This window comes from Pyxicephalus adspersus, chromosome 6 (assembly GCF_032062135.1).
Source record: "Pyxicephalus adspersus chromosome 6, UCB_Pads_2.0, whole genome shotgun sequence".
Lineage (NCBI taxonomy): Eukaryota > Metazoa > Chordata > Amphibia > Anura > Pyxicephalidae > Pyxicephalus > Pyxicephalus adspersus.
The window spans coordinates 19,174,068-19,192,809 of record NC_092863.1 but is presented as its reverse complement, the minus strand read 5'-3'; the positions used below and the strand labels follow the sequence as shown (position 1 = coordinate 19,192,809).

Here is an 18,742-nt window from a genome sequence, read left to right as displayed (position 1 = left end):
TACTATCTGTAAAGAAAAATGAAATCTGATTTTTCAGTGGAAATTGTGAATAGGCTTGCACAAAAGTTATTATTAGTTGAGGATTTGCGTAAGTTGTTAGCTGTAATAAACATGGTTACATAGTAAGTCAGGTTGAAAAAAGACATAAATCCATCAAGTTCAACCACTAGGGAAGTAAACATATCCCAGATATAAAACTCCATGGACATAGTTGGTCCAGAGGAAGGCAAAAGAACCCCAGGTACAATTTCCTTCAACAAGGGAAAAAAAAATTATTTCCTGATTCCATAAGGCAATCGGATGTTCCCTGAATCAGCTGTCTCTGTTATCTTTACATTAAAGCCCTAATACCCAGTTATATTCTGTGCTTTCAGAAAAACATCCACCTTTTCCTAAAGCAATTTATAGTAGTTGCTAAAACTACTTCCTAAGGGAGGCTATTCTATATTTTCACAGAACTTACAGTGAAGAATCCCTTCCTTTATCTGGAGCTTAAACTTATTTTCCTCCAGACGCAAAGAGTGCCCTTTTTTTGGTTGTAATGATCCTAAACTGAATAGTTTGGAAAAAAGTTCTCTGTATGCACCCTTTATATATTTATACAGGGTGATCATATCCTCCCTTATACATCTCTTCTCAAGGGAGAAAAGATTCAGTTCAGCCAATCTTCCCTCATAGCTGAGCTCCTCTATTCCTTTTATTAGTTAAGTTGCCCATCTCTGCACTCTCTCCAATTCAGCAATGTCCTTTTTGTGAACTGGTGCCCAAAACTGGACTGCATATTCCAGATGTGGTCTGATCAATGCTTTGTACAGGGGCAGGATAATGTCTCCATCTCTGCAGTCTATTCCTCTTTTAATACAAGAAAGTACTTTAATAGCTTTAAATATTGCAGCTTGGCATTGCATGCTGTTATTAAGTCTATGATCTACCAGAACCCCCAGATCCTTTTCCATTTCTGACTCCCCCAAATGTATTTCCCCTAGACAGTATGAAGCATGCATGTTGTTAGCCCCCAAGTGCATAATATTACATTTATCTATATTAAATGTCATTTGCCATTTGGCTCCCTAATCCACCTTTCCAGGTCTGCTTGTAGATTATAGACATCCTGTATGGACTTAATTCCATTACATAGTTTGGTGTCATCTGCAAACACAGAAATGGTACTTTTAATCTCAAACTCTATATCATTTATAAAGATGTCAATCAGTAAAGGTCCCAACACTGAACCCTGGGGTACATCACTAATTACTTTAGACCATCCAGGGTATGAATCATTATTCACTACTCTCTGGATGCGATCTTTAACCAGTTCCCTATTAATTTACAGATTGACTTTTCTAAACCTATTGCAACTTGCAAATTAACCATCTGTGGGGTACTGTGTCAAATACTTTTTCAAAGTCCAAGTACACTATATCACTCTATCAACTGCTATTTAACTGTCTACCTGTTTACTTACTTCCTCATAAAAAGAGAGTAAATTTGTTTGACAACTTCAGTCTTTCTTGAATCCATGCTCACTATCACTTATAATATTTTTTTCTAGCAGAAACTCCTCTATGTGGTTCTTTTTCAGACTCTCTAGGACCTTTCCAACTATGAACGTTAAACTAACCGGTCTGTAGTTACTTGGTAATGACTTTATTCTCTTTTAGAAGATAGGAAAAACATTGGCGTACGCCAATCCATTGGTACCATGCAAGTGATGGAATCTCTAGAAATAATGTCTTTAAAATAACTGAGCTCAGCTCTTTAAGTACACGTGGATGTAATCCATTGTTAGTATTGAATTTAAGTTGTTGCAGTCACTTTCAATCTGTATTTCAATCAATAGCAGGTCTGTTGTGAAGTTGTGTGAGAATAATTTATAAGAATGTTTTAATATGTAAAAACATTGTTATTTTTAAATAGTGTTGGTGTTCGAGTTCGGGCTGTCCCTATATTCAACCCGAAAATGGCGGTTTGAATTCGGGCAGACCCGACCCGAAAAACACGGTTTTTAAAAATATGTTTAAAAAAAAAGGCAATAGCATCTCTATCCAAGAACACGTACCACAGTTACGCTAGGGCTGCAAGAGCAATCGGGAGCATTCGATCACCCAAAAAATATCAGGCTATTCGATCGATTAGCTGCCGAATCGAGCATTCAGCTATTCGACCAACACTATTTATAAAATCCCCCTGTACAAAAAGGTGCCCAGTAGGGCTCAAGATAGAGATGGTTTGAAATATTTTATTAAACAAAAAATTGTAATACTTTTAGAAAAAGAAGGTACTGGACCTGGAGAGCAATTTCAAGAAAACTACTGCATTGCACAGACTAGCAGAAGACAATATATCCAAATTACAACAGCAGCTGACTTTACAGCAGGTAAGCACTTAGGGCCATTTTTAATTTATGTGTACGTGTTGTATACATTGTAGGGAACCCAAAAAGCAGGACATATCCTAATTGGAGACAAATTGGTACCACAAATAGTTTTTCCATAAGTACAATACAATGGGTCTGATTAATTAATGCAATCCAAGGCTGGAGGGGATACACTTTTACTAGTGAAACTGGGTGATCCACCAAACCTGGAATAAAGTCTGGTCCAGGATTCAAAACATTTGCTAGCTAATGGCAAATGACTTTGAAGAAATCCATTCCAGGTTTGTTAGATCACCCAGCATGTCTGATGAAAGTGTATCCAGCCTTGGAGAGTTTTAATATATCAGGCCCTATGGCTAAGCCTTTGTTGTTCCTGACAGAGGACATGCCAGTAGCAGTTCTGTGGACACTGTGAGAAATGTGATCCACACAAGGTAATTTATCCAAATTACAGACTCCAGTCTTCACTTGCTGCTATGTTTTCTGACAAAGTGTCAGGGGACAGGAGGCTGCAGTCTTTCTGGGCAGCACATGTGATATCTTTCAGGTTTGAAGGTTCAGTAGAAGAACTTTCTGGTTTTAACAGTTTCCCCTAATCCTGGGTAAAACTAGTATTGTACTTATTGATTTTCTGTTGTGTCCAGTGTTATTTCTGCCATTAAAAATATTTATGCTCCGATTACAGACAGAAAATGAAGCTAAAGATAAAGAAATTAAAAATATGCATTTAGATCTTGCTCATCTTGAAGTCAATGCAACCAAACTGAAAGACAATTGCAAGGTAATAATATCTTTTCCGCACTGGTTTATAACTTCCTCAGCTAGGAAAAAACGCATACATTAATCAGTTTTGGTTCATATACTATGGTTCTTACTATCTTTAAATACTTGTTGTATAATGAATAATATTTTCTTTTGTACAAAAGGAGCATTTGAGGACAATAGAGAACCTTGAGAAAGGGAATATCGATTTAAAGGAGCGTCTGAACAGACAGGTGAGAGTACAGTAAATAAGGCCATACACTATGCGCCTGATTTATTAAAACTCTCCAATGCTGGAGAAGAGCCTGGAACCTGGAGTGGATTTCTTAAAAGTTCTTTGCTATTTGTTAGTAAATGTTTTTATTCTGAACCAAATCCATTCCAGGTTTTCTGGATCACCCAGGTTCACTGATGAAAGTGTATTTTCTCCAGCCTTGGAGAGTTTCAAAAAATCAGGCCCAAATCAAGGAACCCACTGGAGCCAAATTAAAATTGGTGGTTTTTACTTGTTGGGTGATCCGCTCCCAGGTGCTCACTTTCAACTTTTTTGCATCTGGTAGCATTCCCTAGCAGTTTTAAGAGAATTCCAATGCAGTTGCCATACATGGAAGATAGTGGTTGCATTATTATTTATTTCTGCTTTTGAAAAAATTAACCACTATGCTTCCACAGGCCCATATGAACTTGTCATGTACATCAGACTTAGAAAAAAGTTGTTTTGCTTTAAATAAGCTTATGGTTTGCTTTGGGATAATTAATACATATTACAATTAACAAATTTAAGTTATAAACTACCTTAGGCTTAGTCTACACGGACGTTTTCCCGAGCGTTTAACCTAAGGATTTAAAAGACAATGTTTGAAATTCCAATGGGTTAATCTACACCAGGGCGTTTCCTTGAGGCAGGTTTTTGCGCTTTATAGATAACACTCCTTGCAACATTTTAAAAATTTAAATGCAGGGAAATGCGGGTAAATGTGTGTAAACGTGTCCATTTATTTCATAAATCTCCAATCTACTCCATCTGTGATACCTTCCTACAATTTATTCAGCTCTAGCTGAATTTGCATAAACCAGTAAAAGGGTTTAAATTGTAGAATTTGTTTTAGTGTAGGCTTTCTACCACTTTCCCCTGGGGAAGATGACATCAATGGTGGGGAGGTTTGTTGAAGTTATCTTGTACAACTAAGCTTCTCTTTGGTATGCAATTAAATATTTTTTCATCTACAGTTTTTGTTTTTTTGTACTGTTATCACAGTGTCTTTGTCTCTGCAGGTTTCTTGCCCTTATGAAACCATTGGTATAAAGCAGCAGTACATGGGGCCCTTTTGGGCCAGCTTGTTGGAGGAAAGCCACTAATACATAGCAACATAGATGTAATCTTTGCAAGAAATAATTTACTTGAAAATGATAACTCACATAGCACCTGTTTCCACACTTTCTTACTGTGTGACTACATTGATAAAAATCCCTTTTTTTATCAAGTAGCCTATATGTTGCTATTCTTTATAAGACTTTTTTTTATTAAAATGAGTATGATAATCCCACACATCTTTTCTCAAAAGGGAGATATAAAAGTCTGCATGATGCAAAAGATTTTTGATATAGCCAGATTAAATTCTGGAATGTGTTCTTTTTAACAAAAAGGCAACATCTGTATATGATAAAGATACTATCATCAATTTAATTAGAGCCACTTGCCCCATAAGACTTAATGGTAAATGACCCCAGTGGTTTTGTAATACTTGAATAATATGTAGTTAGTTCAGTTCATAAAAATGATCCAAAATCTCATGGTGTGTATATTCCAAGTTATTGAATATGAGATGTAGCATCTGCAAATAGTGTTACAACACATTTTAATTATTTTAGATCTCGTGATGACCACAAAATGTTTTATTTTGTCCAATTAATAGCATAACTGCATGACTGAGAGAAGAAATTTATAAGTTGACTCACTTTACATATTTCCGTAAACAGGCTACTCAAAAAAACCCAAATAATTTTAAAATTGCAATTAAAATTACAATCAATGATCCTGCACACTTTCTTCTTCTAGTGAGGATAATCTTCAAGCACACCCAACCATTTCTGCATGGAAAAGGAGTATAGAATCTGCTAATTCAAACATTTTCAGCAATGGCAAATACATTCCTCAGACAGCAAAGACAATTTGATATGATGGCTTCATCTGTATATACGAAACCATATTGATTCTCTCCAGAGAATGCTTAGACCTCTTCTAACATCCAATCAGAAACAATGATCATGGTCTCTATTTCACCCTCCACTTATTTCACACAAAAACATTGCAGTGATATGTGTGGTATAACAATGCATTGTAATACATGTTATGTCTGAAAGATTATAAATATTTTATTATAAACTACTTCAATTTTAAAAACATTCATAAAAGATTTTTTCCTTGTTTTTAAAATAACATCATGGTGAGTCCACTTCTTCAGGGAAATGGTTCAATACAAGTTAATACATCAACACTACAATACAGTACAAAAAACAAATATTATTTTTACAAAATAGTTTTTTGTACTGTATTGTAGTACTGATGCCTTAACTTGCATTGAACCATATCCCTGAAGAAGTGCACTGTGTGCGAAACGCGTTAGATAAAATAATATCAGCCTATGTAATAGGTGGCCATGATGAGGTTATTTTAATACTGGGAAAAATATTTTATGAATGTATTTGATACTGAAGTAGTTTGTAATAAAATTTTTAATTTTTATCGAAAATAACGTTGTGAAAGTCCCATTCTGCTGTTCTCTTATCTGTCCTTTAAACATAGTCTTGTAATTGGGGATGTTGGCAGTATTTAAAAGAAAAAATGGGATCTTACAATTTGAAGTATTAGTATGTCAGAAAGATGTTAGATACTTAGTAATCGTTTCAAGGACACGATTTCTTGACAATTCACAGGAAAACTAATGAGTGCTCTACACACAGCACTGTTTTATGGAGTGAGTAGGGGGGAGGATGAGCAAGCGGAACTCTGCTGTGCTCTCCTAAATTGGAAAGTACAGTGGTCATTCATGCTGAGTCTTTTATTGATCCGCCAGGGTGGATTGATGAATAACATTGCGGACCTTCATCTAGTATATTTGCATAGTGTAAAAAGGACATAAATGTATTAAATTCTGTTTAAATGTTTTTAACTTAGCATGTATGATAGCCTATTTGCTATTTTTAATAAAATCTAATAGAAATAATACATGTATTTAGAGCTAGAAATACATGAAAGAGTAGCAAGATGGCTGAGAATCATGCAGTCAATTGGTATGATGAAGCAATGCTAATTGAAGAGTCATCTTGTTGGTCATTTAATATTCGATGTCTGATTACTTTACAATTTTGTAAACTTTACTTTTAGAGCAAGAATGTCTCTGACTTGGAAAATAAAATAAGAAAGCTAGAAACAGACCTTAGATGTACTGAAGAGAATAGGACCAGCACGGAACAGACGCTGGCAAAGGAGCAGGTGAATTTATTTGAGTAACTTGTTGCATAGAACACTATCTGTTATAGACATTATATATATATATATATATATATATATATATATATATATATATATATAAAAGTATTGATATATATATAAATATTGTTTAGCTAAAACCTAGCTACTACTACCTACTACTAAAACAGCTTGTTGAGGCATATGCTCCACTGGATCTATCAAGGTGCCCTGGCATTAAGACGTTAGAACAGCAGATTTTACACAGTCTTTATCTTTTTCTTTACATAGTGCATCCTGCTGCCATCTTTTTCCTAGGTAAATGAGAAACATGCATCTGGACATGCACTTGATTTATAAGGAAATCCAACTGGCCTCCTATACACAGGAAGATGTGATTTACTCTGTGTTTCTCTCATATTATTAATTTTTTGTAAATAATTAAGTACAAATTAAGTAAAAATGTTATAGTTTTTAAACCTATGGGTTTGGGTTATGACAAAAAAAAACTTAAAGCTGGAGAAAGGCAGGCAACTAGTGTTCTTAAACTATGTAGACCCCAGATTTTCATCAGAGACAATTGCAGATAATTGGTGAAAATCTAGCTGTCACAGTACTGGAGTGGCACTTTGGCAGTTTACTAAGCACAAATAATTGCAAAGCTATGGTTTCCAGCAGCTGAATTTATTAGTGCTTCAAAGTGTATTAATAGTGAAAACTTTTTATTAAATTTTGCATATTGTGCAAGAAAAAGCTTCTCGAATTTGTAGTGTTGTCTTTATGCTATAAAAATTTACCTCCCCAGAAAAGTTAAGAAAGATATTTGTGAATCTACTAATGGTTCCACAGGCTCCACTGACAACTGTCTAAGAGAGTGATTATTTAAAGATTCCTGGTACTTCTTCAAGAAAATAACGGAATTTCAAATATTCCATTCATTATCCAAACAAAAAAAAGTCTTGTCTATTTATACACTTGACGTTTTTTTAAGTGCCTGGGAACTTTCTACATAAAAAAGATTGTTCTGGATTGTAACATAGTTTTTTTAAATGTCTTGTGCTTTGTTTCTGTAGCATAAAAGTAAGAAAAATGAAGAGATTATTGCAAACTTAAACTATGCTGTTGAACTGAGAGAAAAAGAAATGACAGACCTTAGAGAACAATATGAGGTAAGAAAATCTGCCAGTCCCTGCCAGTCTTTTATTGTATTTTGTATAAAATACACTTTTGAAAATACAGTAAAGTCTAAAAACACTTCTACTGAGGAGCACATCCAATAAATTGGAATTCATTTATTAACCACTCCTGCTTTTTTTTATATCTTTTACCAACACTGGGTTACATTACTAAATTCACAGCAGAAAATGTATACTGTGTATCATATAATATGTACAAGTGATTTTAGTGTACTTACAGTGGTTCTTATAGATAGTAAATGAAACTTCACTATTTGTACTAGTGTTTAGCATCTAAAACCAAATCTGTTGTTCTAATGGTGACAAAAACTAACATACCGCAGTTAGAATATTCATAACTTAGCACAGCGGGGTGGAAAATAGAATGAGACAATTAGAATGTGTATATGAAATCACTTGCAAACCAGCAAGACAATTAAATTCAAGCTCATGCTTCATTCTGTTTTGTTGCATTTTGGAGCACATACAAGAGACAGATTGGCTTTTTTTCTGTTTGAAACTAGATCTCTGTGAACTTGCAGAAACTTTTTGTTTCTAAAGGGTGGTCATTGGGCAGCAGGTGCTGGTAAATCTCTTTAGTGGGAACTTAACTGGCACTAAAAAACTAAACCTAAGCTAAGGGTTTGGGTTTTTGTCAAATCAATTTTAAATACATCCTATTGTGTCAAACCATATAATATAGTGATGGTCAAGCATTTGTCTGAGTGTGCAGATTACAAGCAGTTGCAAGGGTATTGTGAATGTATTGCTTTATGCGTTAATGCTATGTTTCTTGCTTTATATGTACTTCTTTACAGAGAAAACAAGTAGAGGTGGATGAGCTGACTAGTAAACTTATGCAGGCACAATTTGCAACTCCAAACTTTCCTTCGTTCTCCACTACATCTCAGGCTCAGGGGATGTTCTATGGGAATCCATATGAAGGTATGAGATAAACAAGTTCAGACACACCAGTTTCTCCTACAGCTATTGTTGAACTATAAGTGTTTTTGGTAGTCTTTGACAATGTCTTTGTCCTTGAAAGTGTAACATTTATTTAAAGTTAGCCATTATATGTAGGCATGCTTGTAAGATTTCTCAATCACTGTCCATTTATTTAAAAAACAAGTATTATTATGCAGTATAAATATAGTGCTGACATATTACGCAGTGCTGTACAAAGTCCATACACATGTCACTAGTTGTTCCTCAAAGTGGCTCACAATCTAATGTCCCTACCTCAGTCATATGTCTTTAATACAGTTTAAGTTAACTTTGGGGGGTAGCCAATTAACCTCACTGCATGTGTTTGGGATGTGGGAGGAATCCAGACTACCCGGAGGAAACCCACGCAGACAACCTGCAAACTCCATGCAGATAGTGTCCTGGCTGAGATTCAAACCTGGGACCCAATGCTGCAAAGGACAGAGTGCTAACTAATGAGTCACTGTGCTGCCCCGAAGTAGTTTGACTCATGCTGAAAAACAGTGGTGTGCTTATGTGGGGCATGAGTTGGGAAAAATAAAAAAATAAAAAGATAAATAAAAACGTGTACATGTGATGACAACGCAGATACAGTACTGTATCATTTAGACTATGTTTAGGTCTGGTACCACTTCCTCACAACCCTGAATCGCTTCTTAGGTGCATCCTTGTGGGTAGAAAATGAATGGGGGTGGCAGTAAATGGTTCAGTGCTGCCTGCTACTGCCTGGTATAAAATGTTCAAATACTATTTTATGAGGAACCAGCACAGCATTGCAGATGTTTTTATTGCCTGTTTGTGCTGCCAGTCTGATGATAGCTTCAAAGTTGAATGTGAAGTCTGATCCTTGTGATAGCTCCAGTCTAGAAAAGCTCACAATAGATGCAAAGGAGTTTTGATATTTTGGTGTCACAATGATGACCTGATCTGAAACACTAATAATGCAATAACATTTTATAAGTCTAGCTTTATCTATAGCAATAATTGTGGTCAGACTATGACTGCAACTTAAATATACACTTAGACAAAAGCAAAGATTGGCATTGCTCACCTACTTCTGAAAAAGTCTATTTGCCAGTCTCTGGCTTCATGATATGATCTGAGACATTGACCTGGGACAAGCTTGCAGATCAGAGGTGAATCATATCTCCTGATCTATACTTTCTTACTTTATTTTGGGTGGTCACTGAGAAAGTATTAAAGCCATTGGTTCTGAGTGTCAGGCTCATGTCTGATAACATTTATGGTTTTAATTATAGTAATTGGTAAATGTTTATATTTTTCAGATATTCCTCCAAGGGTCACTGCAGAGGTAAGTTTGGCAAAGTATTCTGCTTAGGTATTAGCATTAAAAGCATTAGGTAATTATCTAGAATAATGGTGTACAGTCTTTTGGCAAAGATTTAGATAAAATAACATAATCGTAATGCTATTAATCACAAAACTGATAAATAATTCTATTTAACTACTATTAGTTCCACTTTAGGAGGTTTACAAACTTGAGATAACTTCCCTCCAGGCAGAGAGAAATGTATTATCATGAATAAATACAGAGGTATTACAATTGTTTATAAGTTATTGGTTAACCAATACAATATAAAAATGGGGAATAGGAATAAATTCATAGCAGGATCAAATCAATGTCCATGGATAATACAGAAAAAAAAATGTTTGTACTTTAATGGAATCACTTTGACTCCTTAATAACGCCTTATAAAATGGATCACTTTGATACTTACTATAATATTATAAATTATATTATTAAATTATAGTTAATTTAATGTATATTATTAAATTAATAATTTTATGATTTAATGTTTGTTTAAACATTTTAAACAAACAGTAATTAAGATTTAAAAATTTGCCATAGCAGACCTCAGTAGCTTAAGTACTACCATGTACTACCTACTACCAGTAGCTTAAGTATTACCATGGAGTAATTAATCTTCAAATTCACAACCAAAAGCACTTTATTTTATTTTCAGGAGCCTAGTTAATCCCCACTCTCAACAGTAGGTTGGCAGCCAGTCACATTTATATATTTAATAAAAACACAGAACAGATTCATTTTAAGAGGTGGACAGACCATTATTACTCCAGATTGGGATTGATTTACTAATGGAATAATAAATTGCTCATTTTGCAGGTTGTGTTAATTTAAATGAACCATTCATGCTTTTAATTTCCTTTGCACATAGGACATAGGGCTTGCTGGCTGTCCGTGGGGCTTCTTTGTGGCCTCCATGACTTTTAAAGTGCTGACTACTTGTAGCAAAGAGCACTTGTCAAACTGTAAGCAGGCTGCAATACCAGCAGAAGAGCTGGAGTTTAAGAGATGCCCCTTGTGAAGGCACCAGAGATTATTCATTCAGACAGTTGTTTGAAGTTGATGGTTAACTTAATCTGATCAAAAAGATAGTTTTGCTGCCAATGTTTGTTATATAGTGGCATAAAAAGGGTCTGGCACCTAGGCAGGGCAGGACCCACCATGAAGCACATTAAAGTACCTGCCTCAGGTGGCATGCAGGTGGCAATCAGGGGACAATGCTAATGCTTTAAAAAATAAAAACTAATCCAGGCGCTGTGAAATCTCAGCGGTGGGTTTGCAACAGTAATGCTGGGTTTTTGTGTAGTGGTTACAAGTTGTTGGTGGCTGGTCAGCAGTGACTTTTTAAACTCTATTAACATGCAAATATCCTTTCTTTAAGACTTTTTACTAAAATGACTTTACTTATGCTTTAACTGCAGCAACAATGCGGAAATAGACAGATTGTAATTACAACTCTTTGATAGAGAGAATAGAATTTCTCCTTGTGCTTTTGGAAACAATCACTATTTTTGCAGTTTTAATAACTATGTTACAATGTGCAATTTATATGTTCCTTCCACAGAATGAATCACTTCAGCACTTTGTACCTCGGTTGGAGCAAGAAGAGATTCAAGCACCAACATCACTGACTTGCCCGATGTGTAATAAAATGTTCTCCAATGTGAGGAGACAAGTGTTTGAGGATCATGTGATGTGTCACACCTTGGATAACTAGTTTTGTGCAGTAGAATGTTTTTCCTGCTTTCAAAGGTTTGGCTTTGCAAATGTTTGCTTATATACATAGCTTGTTTTTCCTTATTGTCTCAGGCTTCATTCCTTCGGAAGAACCATTTTAAGGGCCTACTCTCATTAAACCCTTTTCAACACCAAGTAGTGTTCTCAATGAAGGGGAAAGAGAGATGAACCTTATATTTTATATACTTAGTTTAAGGGGTGTGTGGTGTTTCCCCTCGTAGTTTTATCCCATATACCAACACCACACAAACCCAACTGACGATTTCCCTTTGTTTCCTCCCTCACTTATCTTTACCTCCCACCTCTTTGCTTTTATCTAATGATGAATAAATTGTGAACTGATTTTTTGGATGTTAAGTGTTTTGAGGTTGTTAATAAGAAAGTACTGAGAAAATCCCCAGTTGTAGGTTTTTGCATCTGTTGATATAAAATTGCAAATATGTAAAAAAATGCTAATAATATATCAAGTTCTTATACTTACTATGTACGGTACATGGGGAAGTGAATTACTTTTTTCCTTGCTGCCTGTTATAAAAGCTCAAGATGACTGTAAAAAAGAAGACATTACTTAAAAATTTAAGATTAGTTTTAAAAAATCACAAATTCTTACCCCTCTCTCATGTGGTCTATGGAATGCCTGATCTGTATACAATAAGCTAACCGCTATCCATAGTTCACAATTTATTCATCATTACATAAAAGCACAATCACAATATAACAACATATCTCTATCCATAGAGGTTAGCACTCTTGCCTTTGCGATGCTAGTTCTTAGGTTGAATCCCAGCCAGGGCAATATCTGCATGTAGTTTGCATTTTATCAGCATGTTTGCGTGGGTTTCCTCCCACATTTCAAAAACATGCAGTTAGAATAATTGGCTTCCCCCCAAAAAATGTACTCTAGTGGCATTAAAAACTTATGACTATGGTAGGGACATTAGGTTATGAGCCCCTTTGAGGGACAGTAAGTGACATGACTATGGACTTTGTAAACCATTGCATAGTATGTCGGCCCTATAAAAATACTAGTTTGTGATAACTAATACATAAATACTAATATGTAAATTTCTGAACTTCCTGGCTCTCACTGAAACATGGCTTTCTCTTTCGGCTCTGCTGATGCACTCTACTCTACTATGGAAGCCTGCACTTTACACATACCCTCCGACCTGGCAACAGATCAGGTGGTGGTGTGGGTCTCATTCTCTCCCCCAACTGTACATACAAAGTCCTTCTCATACCGCCTTTTGTCATTTGAAGAGCATTCTCTCTGTCTTTTCTGCCCTCTACCCCTGATTTTTGCTGTTGTTTACAGCCCCCCTGGCCCAATATCTCAATTTTTCAATAATTTGCTTCTTGGATCTCAAACATTTTTTCCTATGACCTGCCCACCCTAATCCGTGGTGATTTTAATGTTGCAGTGGATGACCCCAACCACCCTTTTCATCCAAATTACTCTCCATTACCAGCTGCTTTGGACTAACACAGAACATAAAAAGGCCCACACCCATCGCAAGACACACATTCGATCTTGTCTTATCTGAACTCTCCAACCACACCTACCTTGACAATTCACTATTTCCCTTTCTGACTGCAGGCTTCTTACCTTCAACCTCTCTAGACTTGATCGATGGCAGAGAGATATCGGTGTCCTTGACCACAACCTATTCTTTAACTACCTTACTTCACTAACTCACACTCTTTCTAAAATTATATCTCCAGATCAAGCTCTCACTAAATTTAACCACACTCTATCTTTGGCTTTGGACAAATTTTTTCCGGCTACTCTCCAATCTCTTCTTCCTGCTGACCCCCAACCTTGACACAACAGTAACGCTTACACCTACAAAAGACTGCTCGTTGAATAAATCTGGCCTCAGTGCTGACTTTGTTGAAGCCATGCAACAACACTACACTCACTTTTGCTGAGCAAAATTACTTCTCCACTGTCATATCTTCTCAAGCATCCAGCCCATGCAGCCTCTTCCCAACAATTGATTCCTTTCTCAACCCTGCTCTTCTTCCCCCTACAAGTATCTTTTTTGTTCAAGACACATCCACCTAATAATTCAAGCTCTGGTGCTTTGCCTTCAAATCCCTCTACAGCTCTTGTCCCACTTACTTTTCTAACCTGATACAAAAATTCTCCCCTACCTGCTCTCTTTGCTCCTCCAATGACCTATCAATGACTTCCTCAGTCATAAGTTCATCACATGCACAACTTCAAAACTTCTCTAGAGCTGCCCCAACTCTCTGGAACTCCCTTCCTTATCCTTTCAGGCTTGATCCTACTTTCTCCTACCCTCAAAACCCATCTTCCCAACTCGCCTACCAGTCTTCTGTCTCTTAAACCCTCACTACTTCCCTCCCATTCCATATCCACCTGATATTGTGTGCTACTTCCCCACTTCCTAAACTGTAAGCTATTTTGGGCAGGGTCCTCTCCCTCTGTGTCATTTTTTATCTGTCTGTCATTTGCAAACCCTATTTAATGTACAGTGCTACATAATATGTTGGTGTTTTATAAATACAATTTAATATTGTTATGATAAAATAATTAATAGATGTCAGTGACAAAAATTATACTGTAATCTGATGAGGTGAAAATGTATATAAATAATGCATTGTAAACCTATGCAAAATGGCAGTGAGGTTGCAGTGCTTCAACTGGTTCCTCGTTCCCAGAAGTTGTGTCAGCTGTTAGGACACTACATATAGCATCTCACCTGCAGTGTTTCATAGGAACTAAACACGGCAAGCAGTTAATTTCATTAAGAAGCAGCACGGTGTCAACGACTGCTGAGTGGCTGGCAAGGTGCCGGCCATTGGAAGTGTCTGGGAACTACTGTTCCTATCACCGGTTAGTACTTAATAACAGTAATAATAATAATAACTCCCATAATCTAGTAAAAAAGGTTTCTGTTGAATTTGCACTTAGTGTCTTTGTAAATGTCCCTTGACTGTGAAAAGTCAGTATAATAATGATAATATATAGACATTAAATATTTGTATTGAATCATGAAAATAAAAACAAAATAGATATCTGTGTAATTTGTGCTTTGTCTAAAAAATGTAATGTACCGGTAGATTTTGGAAGGCCTTCTGTAAAGTATGAAAAAGTATATTTTTCCATTGATTACTGTGTTTTTTATTTATTTATTTTTCATGAATTTGCCAAAGCCTTTTTGAAATTAATGTTCCAAGTTCAGTTTTTTAGAAATCCCAATTTTTCTGCAACTACACAGTCTGGCTACAGGAATCAATGCTGGAAGCCTCAGAATTGCAGGGTGACTGATTACCAGGGTTCAAAGGGTGTGACTCCAGCTGGTTATTACTGATGTTAATATATGCTTGCTGGATTCCTATTGAGCATGTAAGACTAGGACCAGAAATGTGAGACAGACAAAAAAAAATATTATATTTCTGTAATTTTTCTGCATATGTTATAGAATTATGCCCAATTCAGAACTGACACCCTCCCAGTAGTCTACCTCCCCTAATAAAGCTCTCACTTACTGTCTTGTTTATTCTCATTTTTATACATACCTCTCCTCCAGCTCACTCTTTCTGGGGCTAGCATCAGCTCTTTCTAATTAAGTTACTTTTCATGCTTTTTAGCAATAAGACTGCACCAAAACATAATGACAGCTTGAGATCTTCTGCTATTTGAATATCACTTTATATTTGTTTTTGCTTGTAAGAGAGGCCCGTAGCCGTAAGAAATTAGGCGCAGGGCCTACATGACTGGGTGTGAGGCCTAGCCCAGGAGAGTTAAAGGTTACTAAAAACGTAGTAATGCTAGAGGGGGCTGTGCTAGTGTGGAGTGTGAAGTAGGAGGGGATTAGGAATAGGATGAGTTAAAAGGGGCTAGACGTCAGTGGGAGGCCCTCTTTTTGAAAGAAAAAGTTGGCCGCCCACCCACTTATGTTATTGTTATAATTTGAAAGTTTGGTTCGTTGTGGCAGTTGAGGTCTTGGAAGGCAAGACTCCAGAGTATTGGAAAAGTGGTGGATTTTGGAAGGGGGGGATCCTCTTTGGTGGGGTCTTCCCCTTTATGATGAACAGATGATTATGGCTCCTAAGGTGGTGCTGGGCGGCTAGGGGCCAAGGTGGAAATGTTGAAAGAGTTAAATTCCTGTTGGGTGCGGATTTTGCCTTCTGATGCCTGCAGCCTAGTTGTTTGGGTGTATAGCCGGGAGTTTGAGAACTTTATGGATATTGTTGTTATGGTTATATATTGTTAAAAGGGGGCATTAGGTGGTGGGTTGATTAGGTAATATTCAATGTATTAATGGAGTTTTATGGTATGTTATGTTAATGTATGCTTGCATATCAAAAGTGTTTATTTGCCATTTATTTATTATTGGATATTTGTTTGTTAATTACTTGAATGGTTGATTTATTTAATGATGGTTAAACGGCTGCTTTCCAGCCATAATAAATCTAAGATTGGTGTTTGGGTATTTAATGGTGGGGGAGTGGTTGGTAAGCAGGTGGTGGTTGGGGGAGGCTCTCTAAAGGTGGCAGTAAAGGATGGGCTAGAAGGTCTGAGCTACCCCGGTCATGTCTGCTAGACGTTTGTTAAGGTTTTGGATCTCTGTGATCAAAGTTGTACCAACTGAGGACTTGTAAGTTCCCTGAAAGCATATATTTTAGGATGGTGGTTAGTGAAATTTATTGGCTGTTTCCAAGCAGTCCAAGTCGATCTATCGTGTGCTATGTTAGGATAGCAGCAGTGAATTTTTTTTTGTCTGCAATCAGTCTTTGTAATATATGAGTTAATCTTTTCATGGCATATGCATGTGGTGTAAGCAAAGTGTTGTACGGGGTCTTCACTGTGTTGTAAAAAGTGGGGTGACTTTCCTTCATTCAGCGGTAGGCAATCTTGAATGCTGCAGAGAATGGTGCTCGAAGTAATGTGTGTGGTTACTTGCAGCATTCTGCTGTGAGCCTAGGCCAGTTAGGGTGTCAATGACACCATGGGCACCCAGGAAGTGGACTTAATGATTCTAGGTGGTATTCATAAAAGATCAGTCCTGGAGTACATAATTACATGTCTTTAGAGACAGTAACAAAAAGACGGTTATTGCAGAAAAGGCAGTATCTTTATTTTAGCTTTTTTCAAGACAATAAATATTTTTTAACCTGGAATTGGGCTTTAATCAAAATATTTATCTGCTGCTTGACAGAAGCTGACATTAAAAACCTAAATCCCTTTAGTGGCTTTTCCTGATTTCCTCCTCCCCTCTCTAATTTTAAAAGGAAAAAATCACACTGAACTTGCAATAAAATTTCTAGTCGATTTTCTAACATAGCTCCTTCTTCCTTATGATAGCCTTTTTCTGCCCCTCACCTACCCACATAACTTTTATGTAGCTTTCCGGGGAAGGCAAAGTGGAATACTATGGATTGTCACCTGAGTGTAAATTGTGAGTCTGACTATAGTTACTGAACTCACAGCCACAATGTTAGCATTTAGCAGAGTCTCAAAGCTTTTGGATATTTACACAAGGCAGTAATTTACAGGTAAATAACACCGATAGAATGCATATAACTACTTACCTGCTAATGCTAAGCAAGAAATGTACTGAAGCAAAATGTTTAATTGATTTACCTTAAAAGTAACCAATGTATTTTCAGTGTGCATGCATTAAAATATTATTGTAGTGTTTAACCTTCTTTCACATTTTTCATTCTTCATTTGCTGTTTAAAAAAATAAAGGTTTCATATTCTGTCACTAAAAGAGTTCTTTATTTTACTGAAATTACAAAAATCTAGGTTTTAGTGGTTCAGATCAGACTCATTGGGGTCTATTTACAAAGCTGTGAATCTGTCATTCACTGAAACTGGTAGAGAATCTTCCAGGTCCTTTTTTTAGGGCAGTTATTGATTCTCCACCAGAAAACGTTTCAGTGAATGTCAGATTCACTGCTTTATAAATAAACACAGTAGACTTTTTGCCGAACAATAAAAAACAAACTCTTTTGTAAATAGCAGAAACTGCTTATGTAATGGGTAAATATAGCTTATCCCATGTATATATTGTGAGGGATTAGCATCAAATGTGCTAAATGCAGAGAGGTACGTAAAGCTTTGGGGTGCACTGCCCACCTTTATTCTCAAAAAAACATCAACACAAACGCAAATTCCAGGGTTTTCCTTTTTCCCTTTGCAGGGGATTTGTGTCATTATAGAATGAACAGCATTGCATTTTTTCTCTTCTCTCTTCTGGCTGTTTCAAGGATCGGTGCGTTCTTTTTATCAGCTAGGTGTTCCAGAGCCATTCCCAATTTTGCCTGGAAAGAGGGAGGAGTGCCAGGCCCACCCATTCCTTCCAGGATGTTCCAGACCTGGATCCCAAATTAAATGCTGCATATCTGCAGCTACACAATTACTCATGGACCTAACCAGGTCCCTTTCTAGGAGAAATAGGGGTACATAGGGACAAATATCCTCTGAATTTGGCATCACATATATATTTCTCCTACAATATGCAGAAAGTTTGTAGGTTCTGTATTGGTTAACTCAAGTTAATAAAAATGTAAGCTTTTGACTGGCCTAAATCGCTTCTTCAAGCCTTATGAAAGCTGAATGAACATCTAAGCCACGCCAAAAGTGTGTACCATATTTTTCATAACTAATGTTAGCCAGTAAATGGGTATCACTGGTAGTACAAAGTTTCTACATTAATCAAAGGATAACATGGCAAGGGACTCTACTACTCTCATGCATCAATAAGAACGATAAAATCAATTGAGGTTAGAAATGCTGTTAACCCCCTAACCGCTAAGCCCGTAATTTCTCGCACTAAATATTTTTGCTCTTTTGGTTAACCCCGTATTTTTTCGCCTACACTAAAATCCCCACTTACCTGGTCCCGCTGTGCTAATCCAGCGTCGGTTCCGTG

At 36.5% G+C, this 18,742-nt stretch overlaps 1 protein-coding gene across 1 annotated transcript in view; it reads left to right on the top strand.

The window, feature by feature from the left end:
• Positions 1-17,578, top strand: part of CALCOCO2 (calcium binding and coiled-coil domain 2) — a 40,216-nt gene extending 22,638 nt beyond the window's left edge. The window contains exons 11-18 of the mRNA XM_072414856.1: positions 2,270-2,377; positions 3,063-3,158; positions 3,304-3,372; positions 6,528-6,635; positions 7,685-7,780; positions 8,605-8,731; positions 10,057-10,082; positions 11,662-17,578. Of these exons, the coding sequence (XP_072270957.1) occupies positions 2,270-2,377; positions 3,063-3,158; positions 3,304-3,372; positions 6,528-6,635; positions 7,685-7,780; positions 8,605-8,731; positions 10,057-10,082; positions 11,662-11,814 (783 nt within the window). The 3' untranslated portion in view covers positions 11,815-17,578. The remainder of the gene's footprint in view (positions 1-2,269; positions 2,378-3,062; positions 3,159-3,303; positions 3,373-6,527; positions 6,636-7,684; positions 7,781-8,604; positions 8,732-10,056; positions 10,083-11,661) is intronic.
• Positions 17,579-18,742: the final 1,164 nt, after the last annotated feature.